The 15,707-nt window shown below is 51.2% G+C and overlaps 5 protein-coding genes across 5 annotated transcripts; 2 read left to right on the forward strand and 3 right to left on the reverse strand.

Annotated features, from left to right (window-relative positions):
* Positions 1-508: 508 nt before the first annotated feature.
* Positions 509-2,251, reverse strand: Triagg1_6633 (uncharacterized protein; the record flags this gene model as incomplete). Its single annotated transcript, XM_062901279.1, has 1 exon — positions 509-2,251. The coding sequence occupies one exon, from the start codon at positions 2,249-2,251 to the stop codon at positions 509-511; it is 1,743 nt and encodes a 580-aa protein (XP_062754570.1).
* A 568-nt stretch (positions 2,252-2,819) lies between these two features.
* On the forward strand, positions 2,820-5,593 carry Triagg1_6634 (uncharacterized protein; the record flags this gene model as incomplete). The annotated part of the gene is made up of 5 exons (XM_062901280.1): positions 2,820-3,002; positions 3,390-3,533; positions 3,602-3,659; positions 3,730-5,339; positions 5,420-5,593. The coding sequence occupies 5 exons, from the start codon at positions 2,820-2,822 to the stop codon at positions 5,591-5,593; spliced, it is 2,169 nt and encodes a 722-aa protein (XP_062754571.1).
* A 629-nt stretch (positions 5,594-6,222) lies between these two features.
* Positions 6,223-7,149, reverse strand: Triagg1_6635 (uncharacterized protein; the record flags this gene model as incomplete). Its single annotated transcript, XM_062901281.1, has 1 exon — positions 6,223-7,149. One exon carries the CDS (start codon positions 7,147-7,149, stop codon positions 6,223-6,225), a length of 927 nt encoding a protein of 308 aa, XP_062754572.1.
* Positions 7,150-7,815: 666 nt separating this feature from the next.
* Triagg1_6636 (uncharacterized protein) lies at positions 7,816-8,535 on the reverse strand (the record flags this gene model as incomplete). Its single annotated transcript, XM_062901282.1, has 1 exon — positions 7,816-8,535. One exon carries the CDS (start codon positions 8,533-8,535, stop codon positions 7,816-7,818), a length of 720 nt encoding a protein of 239 aa, XP_062754573.1.
* Positions 8,536-10,706: 2,171 nt separating this feature from the next.
* On the forward strand, positions 10,707-15,267 carry Triagg1_6637 (uncharacterized protein; the record flags this gene model as incomplete). Its single annotated transcript, XM_062901283.1, has 3 exons — positions 10,707-12,870; positions 12,951-13,514; positions 13,595-15,267. 3 exons carry the CDS (start codon positions 10,707-10,709, stop codon positions 15,265-15,267), a joined length of 4,401 nt encoding a protein of 1,466 aa, XP_062754574.1.
* Between the last annotated feature and the right edge of the window lie 440 nt (positions 15,268-15,707).

Here is a 15,707-nt window from a genome sequence, read left to right on the forward strand (position 1 = left end):
ATGGACCCGGGGCAGGACTGATAGGACAGAGTGAGATGGCACGCTTTGACAGGTCAGATGAAAGTTATCGGAATCGAATTTGGCAATCACAAAAAATCGTCGTTAAAGCAAACAGTTGTGCCTTGAGCCCGTCAACTGTTATCCCCTTTAGTAAATAGTAAGACTGATATGCTTGGGATTCACACGCAATAATGGCTAAAGGGGAAAAAAAAATCGAAGTATATGTTCTTATTATTTCTTGTGGCTTCTTGACAAGAAAGAAGCGTGTTTTGCGATGACGAATGCTGAATGAAGAGCATCGCAAAAAAAAAAAAAGACCCTTTCTCAGAAAATATGAGGGGTATTATCATTCCATCCCTAGTGATTTGCCCGAGCTTTGTCTGTCTGTTTCTCTCTCCCCAAAACGCCGATTCTATGCTAAAGAAATTGAAAATAAAAAATGACAGAATGAAATCTCCGAATTAAATAACGAGGAGCCGATTGAATGATAAAAAAATCAGTCCATAAATCAAGCTTCCCCTGCAAGAATCGGTTCGCCATTCAGCCCGTACTGCACAGTCTGCTTCCCCTTCTTCTTCCCCTTCTTCTTCTTCTTGCCGTCCTCTCCGTCCTCGTCGGCGAACAGCTCCTCGCGTCTCTTGCGCATGACCTCGGCCTGCTCGTCAGCGATGCGCTTCTGCTCGGCCTCAAAGTCCTCCTGGATCTTGCGCTGCTCGGCCTCGATGGACTCGACGGACTCGAACTCTATGCCCGTAAAGGCCTTGTACTCGTCAATGTCGATGCGCACAGTCTTTTCGCCTATGAGGGCCGCGTTGATGAGGTGCGGGCAGTGGCGCTCCTCGCGGTTGTACTTGAGCTTGACGTGCCGGCGCTGCTTGTTGGGGAACATCTTGGAGATCATCTCGAATTCCGTGCCGAACATGCGCAGGCCGCGGTAGAACAGCTCGGTTTCCTCGTCGGTCCAGATGTTGGGTCCTTTCAGCTTGGACGTGTTCATGAAGGAGCTGCTTGTGATGAGCCGCGTGAAGTCGTTTTCTTCGACGGTTTCCATGTCCCCCCTTGTAGCCGCGGCGCGAGCGTGTCTGTCCATAACTAGCGAGCTCTGGTCGATGATGATCTGGCCGTCGACGATGCGGAACTGGGGGCCAGAAGCAGGCGCCGCCGCCGGCGTGGGCATGGCAGTGGGCGTAGCGCTCTTGCTTTTGATGGTCGGGTCGTCTGGGGGTGTCTCCGTCTCCGGGGCTTCTGATCCGTCGCGGCTGCTGTCGCCGAGCACCTTCTTGAGCTTGGCCTTTATTCTCGACTGTCGCTCTCGCTCTCGCAGTTCGTCATGGCGGCTGAATTTTTTGCCAATATGCAGGTCTTTTGTCAAGTCGGTCATTTTCAGGTTCTGCAAATCGACCATTTGGTTTTCTGCATCGTCTGGCGTTACTGAGCGGGCTCGCCTCGCCCGTGTTTGGGGCGTTGCTGTTCCATCCCGAGAGGATGATAATTTGCGCTGTTTGGGCTTCGGCGCAGTGGCGCCATCTTCGTTTGCCGCAGCTTTGCGCTGCCGTTTCTTTGGTGGTGCCTCGACGTCGGCGTCTGCATTGGCATTGGCATTTTCTAGCGCCGAGTCGGGCGCTTTCCTTCTGCTTCTCGTTTTCGGGCCGGTAGACGGTGCTGAAGTCGCAGCCGGTGTGGTTTCTTGGGTTGTGGGTAATGAAGATTCCGATGCTGGTAAATTTACCGCTGCCCGGGGCGCCGTGTCTTGGATATTTTCAGTTGGGCGTGGCGGATCTCGAAGTTCCGGCGCAATGTCATCATCTGTAATTTCTCGTTGTTTATGGACGTTCGGTGGCTCAAAGTGCTGCGGGCTTGTTGTCGCGGCCTCTTCCGCCACAGTATGAGGCACCGCTGGTGTTTCTGGCACGCTTGATTGTTGTTCGACAGGCAGTTCGGTGTGTTCTTGAGGTTTCAGCCCAGAGACATCCTGAGTCAGCGGCTCAGATGTAGCAATCGGGCTTGTTTTCGCAATGCTAGATGACTCCGGAGAGGCGACATTCTCAGACTCGCTGGTGCTGGCGACATTGCTTGAACCCTCTCTCGTATCTAGACTCGGGCTTTCCACCGCCGCGATCGCTACTGACTCTGGCTCGATAACCTCTTTCTCGACTTGGACATCTGAGGCGGGGATCGCGGGGCGTGGGCGAGCAGACGGGATCCTTGGCTTGAAGGCAAGGCCGCCCTTCTTTTTAAACATGGAACTCATTTCGGGCTGGTTGTGCGGTTGCGGAAAGAAAGACGAAGCGCTGCCTTTGGGGCTGGAAAAGTCAAGCCATTTGATACGGAGAAAACAAAGTGAGGCGAGAGCCGCGGCGCAGAGTCGACAAAAAGTCTGGCAAAGTCACCAGTCAACGGCCGGCCAATTTTTTTGCAGATGCGCCCAAGGATTGCTCGGATAAGCCAGAAAAGTTGGTTGCAGAAGTGGGGTGCGTCAGAAGCGCATCCGAGGTTCTGCCGGCTCATGCACGCATACGCATACGGTACGTACATGTACGATAAGCAGCAAAACTTGATGAGGCTAGCGCGGCACTAGGCTCGTTTGGCGCGCAGACGTGCCTCTTTGATTTGCGAGGCAACTTCGAAATTTCAACTCCTGGCCGGCCTGCGTCTCTTCCATCATCCTCACCCTCACGCTCACCGTCGCGCCCCTTTGCATGACCGCCCGCGCGAGCAATCCAAAGCCGCCGCCTGCCCTCTAGCCCTCGTTGCTTGTGCTTCTCTCCCCTCACTTCCTCCCCTCTCCTCCCTGCCGACCCTCCCTGACGCGCTCTCTCATGCCTGTTGCAACGACCCCCTCTGCCTCGCCTCGTCCATCCACGCTCGTCAAGATGGAGGACAGGAAGAGACCCGCCATCAGCGGCGTCGACGACCTGGCTCCTCCCAGCAAGAGGGTTGCCATCAATGGGTCCAAGGCCAAGGATGAAAACACGGACATGAAGGAAGACACCTGGATCGAAGTAAGTGTCGCATGATCCCACTGCCCCAGTCCCCATCCATCCCGCGAGACGCCCCCGACTTGGCGGATTGCGTCTCGCCACTGTCCCAAAACGCCTTGCCTTGCCATTTTCCGCACTCAACCTGCTCGCCCGCCCTGTCAGCTGCAGCCCTCGTTGGGGCCTCGTTGCTGGATGATAGTGCTCACCAAGCCAGTGATGTTGCTCATTGCTTAGCGAGAGCAGTCAGCGGCTTCTTTGCTTTCCAAAAAATAAAACTTCAAAAATCCGCTCTGCATATCCTTCACCCTACCGCGCGCTGCGTCCACCGTGATTCTACCCTCCTCGTCATTTCTATACACCGACTATCGCGATATATAAGGGGCACATGGCGCTGACTAGGTATATCAGGCATATACAAAGGGAGCGATATATCGGCAAATGCAGGAGTACAGTCGTAAGGCGTCGACAGCCGAATCGCGTCTGGAAGAGCTACACAAACGATCCGTCCACCATGACGATCATTTACGAATTATTGACGCTTGGTGGCGACAGGTATGCAATTCCGAGCACAATGTCTAGTTCGCCATCCTCCACACGCCGTTGGACTAATAATGGCGTAGTGTTTAGAAGAACTCGAATTGTTGGTTACGTCCAAAGTACCGACTGCGGACGCTAGGGGTAAGCCCAATCACTGGATATGCATATTCCGTTCGTTGCATGATCGTTATTCTAACTCTTGAGGAATCAGACACTCCATATCTCACGGCCGTGAGCTTCAAAAACCTACATGATTTCCAAGCTCACCTACAGGAAAGAGGGAAGACGATCAAAGCCAAGGCCGAATCACTGCTTACCCAACTCGCGGCCCAGAGGGAAAATATTTCACCCAAGACAACTGAGCTAGAAAGTCAAATCGCCAGTCTCCTAGCGGCCCAGAAAGAATACCTCCTAAAGCTCGACCGGTTGAGCGCAGAAAAGGAACAAATGTCAGAGCAACTCAACGCCGCGACGCTTAGGTATTTCAAAGCCGAGAAGAAGCTCGACCGTGCCAAGAGCGCGCAGGTTCAGAGGCTAGAGCAGCAGGCATTTGCTAATGCTACACGGCCCGCGTCTACGCCCACCGAGGGAGGATCAGAACCCAGTGAACCAAACGGCAGTGCAAACGAGTTGTTGGTGAAATATGAAGAGGCCACAGCGGCTGCGATGAAACAAAAGGAACAGCTGGAGACGCTTCTTGCAGATCTCAAAACCTTGCAAGAGGAAAACACAAGTCTGAAATCCCGGCGAGAAACTCTGTCAGACGAAGATTATATCCGCACGGATGTATTCAAGCAATTTAAGAGTCAAAACGAGGACCTCATCAAGCGGATCAACACTCTGGAAGCCACCAACAAGCAGTTGCGCGAGGAGGCGGAGAAGCTCCAAGCAGAGCGAACAGCATTCCGCACCCAGCTCGAAGCAGACATGAACCAGGTAGCACAAGACTATGAAGCAGATATTGCGGCACGAGACCAGGACCTGACTCGCGTGCGGTCTGCTCGGGACGAGATACTCGCAGAAAACATGCAGCGCAGGGCGAACGCAGAGCAGGAACGGATTGCAATGGAGCACATCAAAGAGCTTGTGGTAGCAAAGGAGGACAGAATATCTGCGCTAGAATTGGAACTTGCTCGCTTGAAACCGGCAGGGGATGAAGAATCTGGTGATGCGGGCGACGTGGACGATATTCCAGAGGAGGACCTGCGACAAAGATACAAGAAGCTGAGGCAAGATTTCGACTCCATTAACCAAGAGCTACCGGCAATGGAGAAGGCGTACAAGAAGATGAAGGATCTTGCTCAGAAGAAGGTGCTCGATTTCACTGCTTTGGAGGAGAAGGTGGCTATTCTCATTGCTGAGAAGAGCAAAGCGGATCAAAAGTACTTTGCTGCTCGGAAGGATGCCGACACTCGAAACAGCGAGATCAGAACTTTGAGACACCAGAGCGGGAAGTCAGCCGAACTGATTGCCCAGTTGAAAGACTTTGAGTCTCAGACCCGGACTTTGCTGTCCAATTTGGAGAAACAATCGGCGGATTTGAGGCAGGCCAATGCGGCGCTGGTCGCCGAAAGCAAGAAAATGGAATCCAACAGCCTGGAGGCGGTTAGAAAGTCGGAATCCGTCACGAAGCAAGTGGGCGACCTGACCAACTTGGTCAAATCAAAGGACGCATCAACGGCTGTTATCCGAGAGCGAAACGCAATGCAAGAGGTTGAAGTGGAGAAGCTCAAGGTTCGAATTGAGCATATGCAGAAGGACCGGGATAACTGGAAGAACAAGGCGCTGAGCAACTCTTCAGAGGAGGAAGACATGCTACGGGTACGTTACAAGTTTCTTGCGGAATTGCTCTTCTTTTCTTTCCCCCATGATTTGCTCATTCTGACTCGCGAATTCAACAGACCATGGCCTTGTGTACGGTTTGCCGCACCAACTTCAAAAACACCGCGCTCAAGACTTGCGGCCACCTTTTCTGTAACAAATGTGTGGATGACCGCATAAGCAACCGTATGCGGAAATGTCCTAGCTGCTCGAGGGCGTTTGACAAGATGGATGTCATGCAGGTTCACTTTTAAAAATGAGCCCATCAGCATCATTCGCTCTGAGATGAACCAATGAGCACCGTCATGTATCGTCCAGAAGTTGTATTCATTCTTTCCGTACTGTTTTATTCTGCATTGGTCATTTTGCATTTGGATCTACGGGGGGGGGGGACACGACTAGAGGATTTTTACGAGCTCTTTCACTGTGTTAACTGGCGCAAGAGGGGTGTTTGCTAGCGGTTGGATCCGCGGCCGAGGCTGTTTCTGTTACTGATTTGCTGTTTGTTTGTTTGTTTGTTTGTTATCTTTTTCTCTTTGTTATTGTTTCTTTCTTATTTTTTTCGGAAGGGGTTATAGGGGGTAGGCGGGTTGGACAATGTGGCTTCAGTGTACGTTTAACGAGCAAGAAGGATATGGGAAATGTTCCACCAATGTACATAATATGAAACATGATAGGCAGATGCTAGCCCACTGCCCAAGAGAGCTCAATGGGGAGCGAGGTCGGGTTGGATAAGAGAAAAGCCGGCAAACTCGGCGCCATTCTGACCCTTATATTAGTTTTGTTTGTCCCTTATTTTGTGCCTTCATTTCGTTACCAGGTACTCTGCCAGCACTTGGTGCCTCGATAAACTCGGCCCTGATATTACATACGGCCAGCCATCTCATCTGCGCCGCGTCGAACCGAAACCTGTGCTTTCGTATCTGGACGAGTTTGAACTGGAGCTCGAGCCAGAGCCAAATGACGGCGAGGGCTGTGACCCAGAAGGCCCAGCACCCCATCCCCGTGTGGGATACCTCTCTTCCCGCCTATTGTTTCGGTTTCCAGCCATGTAGCCAGCGGCTGCTCCTCCGGCAAGGCCGCTCCAGAATCCAGGTCTCCATCCTTGCTGGGTCTCATCAGGTTTTGTGCCTGGATAAGGTGGTGGCGGATCGTTTCCTGGACCCCAACCTGGACCCCAACCTGGGCCCCAACCGCCGCCGCCGCCGCCGCCTCCTCCTCCACCATAACCCCGTCGTCCTGGAGCTCTCTGGCCGGGGTTGGTCCCATTACGCCATGCTGAATAGACAATCCATCCGAGGACCGCGAAGAAGATGGCTGCAAACGCCCAGGCTCCCAGATCCGTTCCTCCTTCGCCGTCGCTGAACCAGCGGCCATTTGGATTAGCCACATCCGGGTACCGCTGTTCGCCCTTGTCGGTGAGTATCAACCTGTACTCGACGCCACAGCTGCCCTTGAGTACATAAGGATCGTCAGAAGAAGCGTAGCCCTCGCAGATGACGTCGGTGCTGCCGAGCTTGAACTCCTCAGGCAGAGAGGCGCTGCAGCTCCATTCAATGTCTTCGGTGCCGTACGAGGAGCCCTGGTTGGTGCAGCGCATGACGTCGATCTGGAAGAGGTCGCAGACGGCCTTTGAAGAGATGCACTTGAGCTGGGGCACGGGGGCGACGCGGCGGGAGGTGGTTTTTGCGCCATTGCCGCGGAGGGTGAGGGTGCGGACTTCGGAGAGGAGGATTGCGTTTTTGTTGGGGCGGGCGGCGAGGGAGAGGAGCGGGAGGGTGAAGGCGAGGAGGAGAGTTTCGAGATGCATGTTTTGTTTTGGTGATGAAGCTTTTTGATGGAGGTTGAAATTTGGTTGGATGTGTGTATGTTAGAGGGGCATCACAGCGCCATGACGCAATGCGCGTTGTAGCTGTGATGGAGTTGTGCTGGGTTGATGATCAGAGAAGGAGGTCGATGGCAAAGGATCAATGACACAACTTTTTGTGGTTGAAGCTTTGCTCACGCTATGAAAGAGGACACATGTCCTGATGCTTTGTGATGTGGTGGCGAAGGTGCCTAGAGTCTCTTATGAATGAATCGGGTAGTGAGCTGGAAGGTGCCGTGCTGCCTCTGATTGGCGGCCTGACCGAGTTGGTGCTGCTGCCTGAGGTGAAGTTTCGGTGAGCCAACAATACAGAATACCCTGTAGCAATTGGCTTGACGTTATTTTCCAGATGTACGAAGATATGAGTAGGTATTTGGTAGTTACGTATAGACTAGGTGGTGATTTAGAAAATGTTTGATTGATACAAGCGAGAGCGGTTAATCGGAGCTAATGGGAGTGTGAGATTTATAAAATATAGTTCTAATGAGAGCTGAAGTTTTATGCTGAAACTGCTGAACCGCACTCTCCAACACACCTGGTAGTAATCAGACTACTTAATTTAGTAGCACTCCGCGATACCTATTGCAATCCTTACTGTACTCTGTGTACTTAGAAAATGTTGGGACCTCCAATCATCTTCTGTTCTTCTCGTAGGTGAAGCAAGGGAATGAGTGTTTTCGAACAGGCAGCATCATCAACCAGGAAATCTAGAAACAGCGGATCTACGTCTTCATAAGCAGCTCGGCCGTCCTGTCCAACCTCATCCTGGCTTATTTTCACCACAAAAACATCTCCAAAATAACGGTGGGTGAGGTGGACATCATTATTTTCCTCAATCCAACGAGGGACAAATTTGTTGACTGGCAAATCGTCGACTGCAAATGAGTAGAAGACGTAGTAGGCCCCCAGACAGTAATGATAATGATTGTGTTGCTGTACAAAGAAGCGCTGCTGAGGAACAAGATATCGTTGCCGCAGATGAAGCATTCGCTCGCGACTAAGGTGTTGTGGCTGACGAAGCAGGTTCTTGAGGTCGTCCGCTTGCTGGAGATGCTGCGAGAGCGGGACACGACCATCTTTCTGTAGGTCGAATCTGTGGAGGTCACGCAATCTCCATGCTTGTTCCGAAACCCAATGGGAGCGCAGGTCAGGGACGTGGAGGAGGAAGCTGTCCGGAGCTGAGGAGTCACTTATTGTGGTGAGCGGGAGAAGGTGGGCGGGAGTGCCGTCGGCTGGGATCCTGACACCAACAATGGTAACGGGTGGGTAGCTTTGTATCACTGGCTCTTCTTCTTTCCAGCCTAAGAAGGACGATATTGAGGTGAACATTGTGGAAGATGACACAAGATGGACATGAAGAGGGTAATGGCGGGAGAAGAGGCGCTGTGCTGCGGTCTGAACTCGATTGGGCAATATAAGGCCTTGATGAGCCGGGAGGCCTACAAGCAGCTCGCCGCCATATTTGCGTGGTGTTTACCTGGGCTCATCCGTACCTGATTATCACGTATAGGTGCTGTAGCTACCCCATTTGCCCATCTCCTTCATCCAATCTCCATCTTGGACAGCTATTTGCATCTTTAACGGAGATGATGGAGACGGACCAAGACGGTACGGTACGTGCATGTTAGGTACAATTGAAGTTGACATTGGCAGCCAGTGCGTGACGCACGGTACGGGCGTAATATGGCCAGGGATGCCTGAGTCAGCCGCGATATTAGTCGTAGTATTACGCGCTAAGGCAAGCTTAATCTAGATCTACCAAGGGAGAGAAGCCGGGTGCCAGCCAGAAGAAACGGCAGTAAAAGTGCAGAAAATGAGTTGATTTTGAAAAGATGATTGAAGAAAAAAAAAAGGCATCTCATAAGGCAAAGATGGAGAATGTCACATTTACAGTACACATGATCCGTAAACAGTGGTCTCTATGCGGCCCGATCTGAGCGAGTCTGGCAACCCCCGGCAGCCAAAAGCGCGCCATGACTTGTTCTGACTGTCCTTGTTTCTCAAAGAGGCAATACGTGGCGCTCCTTACGAAAGATTGATTGCATCAAGTAGTTGTGGGCCAAATGCAGTGGCTCCCTGCAGCAGAACTGTTGGAGCAGAATGAGGAAAAACGAGAAAGGGAGCATGGCGTCTGGTGGTTGGCTTCTGAGAGTAACCAGAGTGGGAAGGCAAACATAAAGGAAGGGAGCGGGAAAAGCCCCCCAAGGAGCCGTGCCCACGTCGCATGTCTCAGTCACCCGAGATGAAAGAAGCAAGGAGGAGCAAAATTGGAAGTGCAACAAGGACAAACGGGCTAAGATTTCTATGTACATACCAGCCATCAGCTTGGGCGGCAATCTCCGGGGCTGGTTCCACGATCATCTTGATCTTGATCTGTGATTGTGGACAGGACACAAAGGCAGGATACCGGACAACGCTGATGGTGAACTACGGGACGTAGAGTACGGACTAACAATATTCGATGTGAATTGGCGGTCTTGATGTGGTCTCATGAGATTGACCAATGCTTTGTCTCAACTACTCTTCCTCATGTCTCAAAGCCAACATTTGAGGCCATTGCGGATTCAAGAACTCTCAGTGTCTTGGATAACTGGCCGCCAAGTCAGAGGTAGCTTTGCGTACGGCGTACAAGTATAGGTACTTCTCTTGCGCCCAAAGGTGCACCAACGTACAACTCTCTGGGAGTTTTCAGCAGCGAACCTGCTACATAGTGCGAAATAACATTCTCATTTGCCATTAATTATTCTCTGCAAAGAATCACACAAGCAGCAATAAGCAACAAAACAAAAACAATGTGGGTGTGGCATCGTACCCGCAACCTCAAAGTCGAGCACAGTGCGCATTTGCGAGGCTGGCGGGATGGAGGGCGGCACACTGCATGGGCTGTGCAAGTCTGTATGACTGGAATTTTACCATTCCTCCATCCCTGTCGAGAGACTCCCAAGCCTCGAGTTCCCGCCAAACAAAGCAATGTAGCACCGCAACAGGGCGACAAGGCAGCTCGGCCCATGGCGCGTCTATCGAGGCCTTCTGTCTCTGTTAAGGAGCTACATCAAATGTAAAGTACCGGTACGTGTGCTCTCTCGAGGGGGGCATGTGTCTGTGCGGGCGGTTCATCCTCCCGACAGGTGTTTCTTACAGCAGGTATTACTGTACCACCTACCTGTACTCTACTTCCATCCAATGGGAGGTACAGGTAATGCTAAGGATCCCGAAGCTACAGGTACATGTATATTGTAGCATGTACACGGAGGACAGGTAGGTCGTGTGCAGCTCGCCTTTTGCTGGTTCCCTCCCCTTACATCCTACATTGTCATTCTGTTTTCTTCTCGCCCTGATCGTCGTTGGATTGCGAGCGTCGCGCTACGGATAGATTGGTTTCGAGGGACACGCTATTTACGCAGGAATTGACCGTCAACGATATCCAGCGGACAGGCGACTGACGGCTGAAGCAACACGGTGGTTATCGCCTTTTGGCGACCTCACCTCCATCGGCCATTATGGTTGCGGAAATACCTGAAAAGCCGGCTGGGGGAGAGATCTCGGAGCACTCCACGGACCCTGGCGGTGCTAACATTGTCAATGGCTTAGCGATCACACAAGACACTCCGCCAAAGGCTGATTCTACTGGTATTGACAAGGCAGAGCCAGAGGAAACAGACGATCATGGACCAGTGGAGTCTGAGAAACCAGATCTCATAAAGGCAGATCATGATCAAACAGCAAAAGATGGTTCGGAAAAGGAAGAGCCCGAAAAGCTAGGCGTTGGAAGGTCGGATTTTGAGAAACCAGACCTTGTGACGGCCGATTCCGAGAAAGGAGACGCTGCGAAATCAAATCCCGACAAGCCGCATACCGAAGAAGCAGACTGCGGTTTAGCAGATGTTGAAAAGTCAGATCCTAAGAAAGAAGATCCTGAGAAAAAGGAAGCTGAGAAAGCAGACCCAGAAGCCAACGCGGAGCCCGACGCCGACTCAAACGGAAAGAAGAAAAACAAGGCCAAAAAGGAAAAGAAGCAAAAGCCTTCCAAGGAACCAGAAGTCAAAGAAGACCCCGAGGAGCCTTTTCGACACTTGCCCGACAATGAAGCTGAAATTCTCAAGAGGCAAGCCCTGACACCCGACTTGAAACATGGTGTTGCTGCCCTCTACCGATATACTACTGGTCTTGACATCTTCATCATGATCATTGCGTCTGTCTGCTCCATTGCAAATGGAGCCGCTCTACCCATCATGACCCTGCTGTTTGGTGGCCTCCAAAAGACCTTTTCCGAGTTCACAGTAGGCCAGATCGACAAAGGCGAACTCAGCCATCAGCTTTCCAAATACGTACTCTACTTTGTTTATCTCGCCATCGGCCAATTTGTCGTCACTTACATCGCTACGGTAGGGTTCATCTACGTGGGCGAAAACATTTCCACTAGAATCCGAGAGCATTATCTTGAAAGCTGTCTGCGTCAAAACATTGGCTTCTTCGACAAAATTGGCACGGGAGAAATCGTAACTCGTATCACGTCCGACACCAACACTATACAAGATGGAATCTCTGAAAAAGTTTCAATTACGATAGGGGCTATTTCGACCTTTGTGACCGCCTTTGTCATTGCGTTTGCCAACTATTGGAAACTTACGCTGATCCTCGCGAGCGTCATCATCGCCATTATCCTCAATGGAGCCCTATTTTCCAGCTACATGCTTAAGAACGGCACACAGTCCATCACATCTGCTGCCCTTGGTGGTGGTCTGGCGGACGAAGTCCTCAGCTCCGTGCGGACGGCCGTCGCTTTTGGAGCCCAAGATCGATTGTCCAACCAGTATGATGAACACCTGAAGAAGGCCGAGTATTTTGGCTTCAGGCTCAAATCAGCTGTTGGAGTCATGATGGGCGGTATCATGTTCCTGCTTTACATGAGTTATGCTCTGGCCTTCTGGCAAGGCAGTGCTTTTGTCTTGCGTGGCGAGCTCTCTCTTAATCAGGCTCTGATTGTCATGATGACTGTTATAATGGGCGCTTTCAACATGACTAGCATCGCACCCAATTTTCAAGCTTTCATCTCTGCTGTTAGCGCTGCATCCAAAATTTTCGATACTATTGACCGTGCTTCACCAATCAACCCAGCAAGTGAAGAGGGGGAGACTATTGACGAGGTTCAGGGTAACATTCGACTGGAGAATGTCAAACACATCTATCCATCACGGCCTGGCGCTGTTGTAATGGAGGATGTCACCCTTGACATTCCCGCGGGAAAGACGACCGCCTTGGTTGGAGCGTCTGGATCCGGCAAGAGCACAATCGTCGGCCTTATTGAGCGATTCTACAATCCCGTGGGAGGCATATTGTACCTTGATGGACACGACATCTCTAAGCTGAACCTTCGTTGGCTTCGTCGCCAGATTTCTTTGGTTAGCCAAGAGCCTACGCTGTTTGGAACGTCGATTTTTGAGAATATTCGCTATGGTCTGGTTGGGACCGAATTTGAAAACGAAAGCGAGGAGAAGCAGCGTGAGATGGTTATTGCTGCCGCGAAGAAGTCTAATGCGCATGATTTCGTCTCTGCCCTCTCGGAGGGCTATGAAACTAATGTCGGCGACCGAGGCTTCCTTCTCTCGGGAGGACAGAAGCAACGTATTGCTATTGCGCGCGCCATCGTTAGTGACCCGAAAAGTCAGTTTCAAGGCCAGCTCGTTTCTTTATCCTGCTCTAGTTTGAATAATGATTGCTAACATGGCTCTATCTACGTGTAGTCCTCCTTCTTGATGAGGCAACATCAGCCTTGGATACGAAATCTGAGGGCATCGTGCAGGCCGCGCTGGAGGCTGCTTCGGCTGGTCGAACTACCATCATCATTGCTCATAGGCTCTCAACTATCAAGGACGCCCATAACATTGTTGTCATGTCTCAAGGCCGAATCATAGAGCAGGGCACCCACGACGAGCTGGTGGAGAAAGGGGCCGCTTACCATAAGTTGGTATCTGCTCAGGATATCGCCGCGGCCCAAGACCTTCTCGGCGAAGAACAGGAACTTATCGACGAGCGTCAGGAGGCTCTGATCAAGAGACAGTCAAAGGTCGAAGACAGTGAAATTTTCAGTGCTGAGGGTGGCAGTGAGAACAACCTCGTGCGGTCGCCGACGCAAAAGTCTGCCTCCAGTATTGCGCTGCGAGCTCGCATTGCAGATAGAGAGGCCAAGTATAGCGTCTGGGCTCTGATTGCGTTCATTGCAAAATTTAACCGTAATGAATGGAAGCGCATGTTGATCGGTCTCTTCTTTTCTATTCTCTGCGGAGGCGCCAGCCCCATCTCTGCTGGTAAGTATTGGCTCTCCGTCCCCATGACAATACATGACTGGCACTGGGTGTCCGCTAAACATTTCGGCGAAATATCATAGTTTTCTTTTCCAAAGAAATTGTCACGCTGACAAACGCTCTTCTCCCGAATGCCAATATTGACCAGATCCGACATGATGCATACTTCTGGGCCGTCATGTTCATCGTATTGGCTGTTGGCATACTCATCAGCTACGCTGGCCAAGGAATTGCGTTTGCGTCATGCTCTGAGCATCTTATCCATCGTATTAGGGACCAATCTTTTAGGACGTTTCTTCGGCAGGACATTTCCTTTTTTGATAGAAAGGAGAATTCGGCAGGTATCTTGACGGCGTTCTTATCGACCGAAGCCAACAATATCGGAGGCCTTAGTGGTTCTGCTTTGGGAACCATTCTGCTGACGCTGTCTACTCTGTTCTCCTCGATGATTATGGGGCTGGCTCTTGGATGGAAGCTGTCACTTGTTTGTACGGCAACCATTCCGGTGTTGTTGGCCTGTGGCTTCTTCCGCTTCTACTTATTGCTTCGGTTCCAAAGCAGGGCAAAAGATGCATACGCGTCGTCTGCCGCATATGCCTCCGAGGCCATCTCATCCATTCGCACCGTTGCGTCACTTACTCGCGAGCAAGATATTATGTACATGTATCGTGAGGACATTGCAGCTCAACGACGCAAAGGCTTGAAATCGATGTTATCATCAAGCGCCCTCTACGGAGCCGCTCAAGGTGCATCGTTTCTCTGCTTTGGCCTTGGATTCTGGTATGGCGGCACTTTGCTCGCCACCAGAGAGTATGACTTATTCACCTTTTTCGTCTGTTTCATGGGCATCATATACAGTGCGCAGGCAGCAGGAAGTATATTTTCGCTTGCGCCTGATATGGGAAAAGCTCATGCATCGGCACTGGCGTTGAAGAAGCTGTTTGAACGGACACCAAAAATCGATGCCTGGTCAAAGGATGGCCAGCGCATAGCCGAGGGCGATATCCAAGGCACGGTGGAATTCCGTGATGTCCACTTTCGTTATCCAACCAGGCCAGATCAACCTGTCCTCCGGGGTCTCAACCTGACGATTAAGCCTGGCCAGTACGTTGCCTTGGTTGGCGCTTCTGGATGTGGCAAGAGCACAACCATCTCACTACTAGAGCGATTCTACGATCCTTTGTCTGGTGGTGTCTTTGTTGATGGCCAGGACATTGGCACCCTGAATGTTGGCAACTATCGATCGTTTGTTTCGCTTGTAAGCCAAGAGCCGGCCCTCTACTCGGGCACAATCATGGAAAACATTCTTATCGGCACGCCTGAGGAGGATATCTCAGAGGAGCGGCTGGAACACGTCTGCCGCGAGGCGAATATCTATGACTTTATCATTTCACTTCCTGATGGTTTCAACACGTTTGTCGGCAGCAAGGGCGGCTTGCTCTCTGGCGGCCAGAAGCAGCGTATAGCCATTGCCCGGGCTTTGATTCGCAACCCTAAGATCCTGCTCCTGGACGAAGCCACGTCTGCCCTTGACTCTGAATCTGAATCTGTCGTCCAAGAGGCTCTAGATAAGGCTGCCGCTGGACGCACCACGATTGCGGTTGCGCATCGTCTGAGCACGATTCAGAAAGCAGACGTTATTTATGTGATTGACCAAGGCCGCGTTGCTGAGTCTGGAACCCACCAGGAACTGATGAGGAAGAATGGCCACTACGCTGAACTGGTCAATCTGCAAAGCTTGGCAACGAGCTCGTAAACAGCGGTATTCCAACGAATGGTCTCTATCCAAGAGCAGACTAGGTACTAACATCTATTGGCATTTACTTGTGTTGGCGAGGCATTGGATGAGACTACTTTTGGACATGTACACAAAAAAAAGACGACATAATCTTTAATTTTTTTTTCTCTTCTCTTTCAGATTGAATCTCTCTTCAAGGCCCTGAGGGAGGAATAGAGGGCAGACGCCCATCATTCTTTTTCAAGTAGACTTGTATGGTATTTTTTTTCTTTTTCCAATTTTTTGTATTGAAACACGCCACTCCTACCGTTTACGTTCGTTTTTGAATTACCTTCTTTTTATGTCGAATGCTGCTTGTTCAATTGATGTGGAGAGTAATGCGTGAGGTTCAACTGCATGGCGGTGGCGTTGTACTCGTAAAAATACAGTACATGTAATCTTCAAGTATTGACGCCAAC

The sequence above is a fragment of the Trichoderma aggressivum genome, assembly GCF_033847375.1.
Source record: "Trichoderma aggressivum f. europaeum strain CBS 100526 chromosome Unknown scaffold_026, whole genome shotgun sequence".
In the NCBI taxonomy this organism is placed as follows: Eukaryota; Fungi; Ascomycota; class Sordariomycetes; order Hypocreales; family Hypocreaceae; genus Trichoderma; species Trichoderma aggressivum.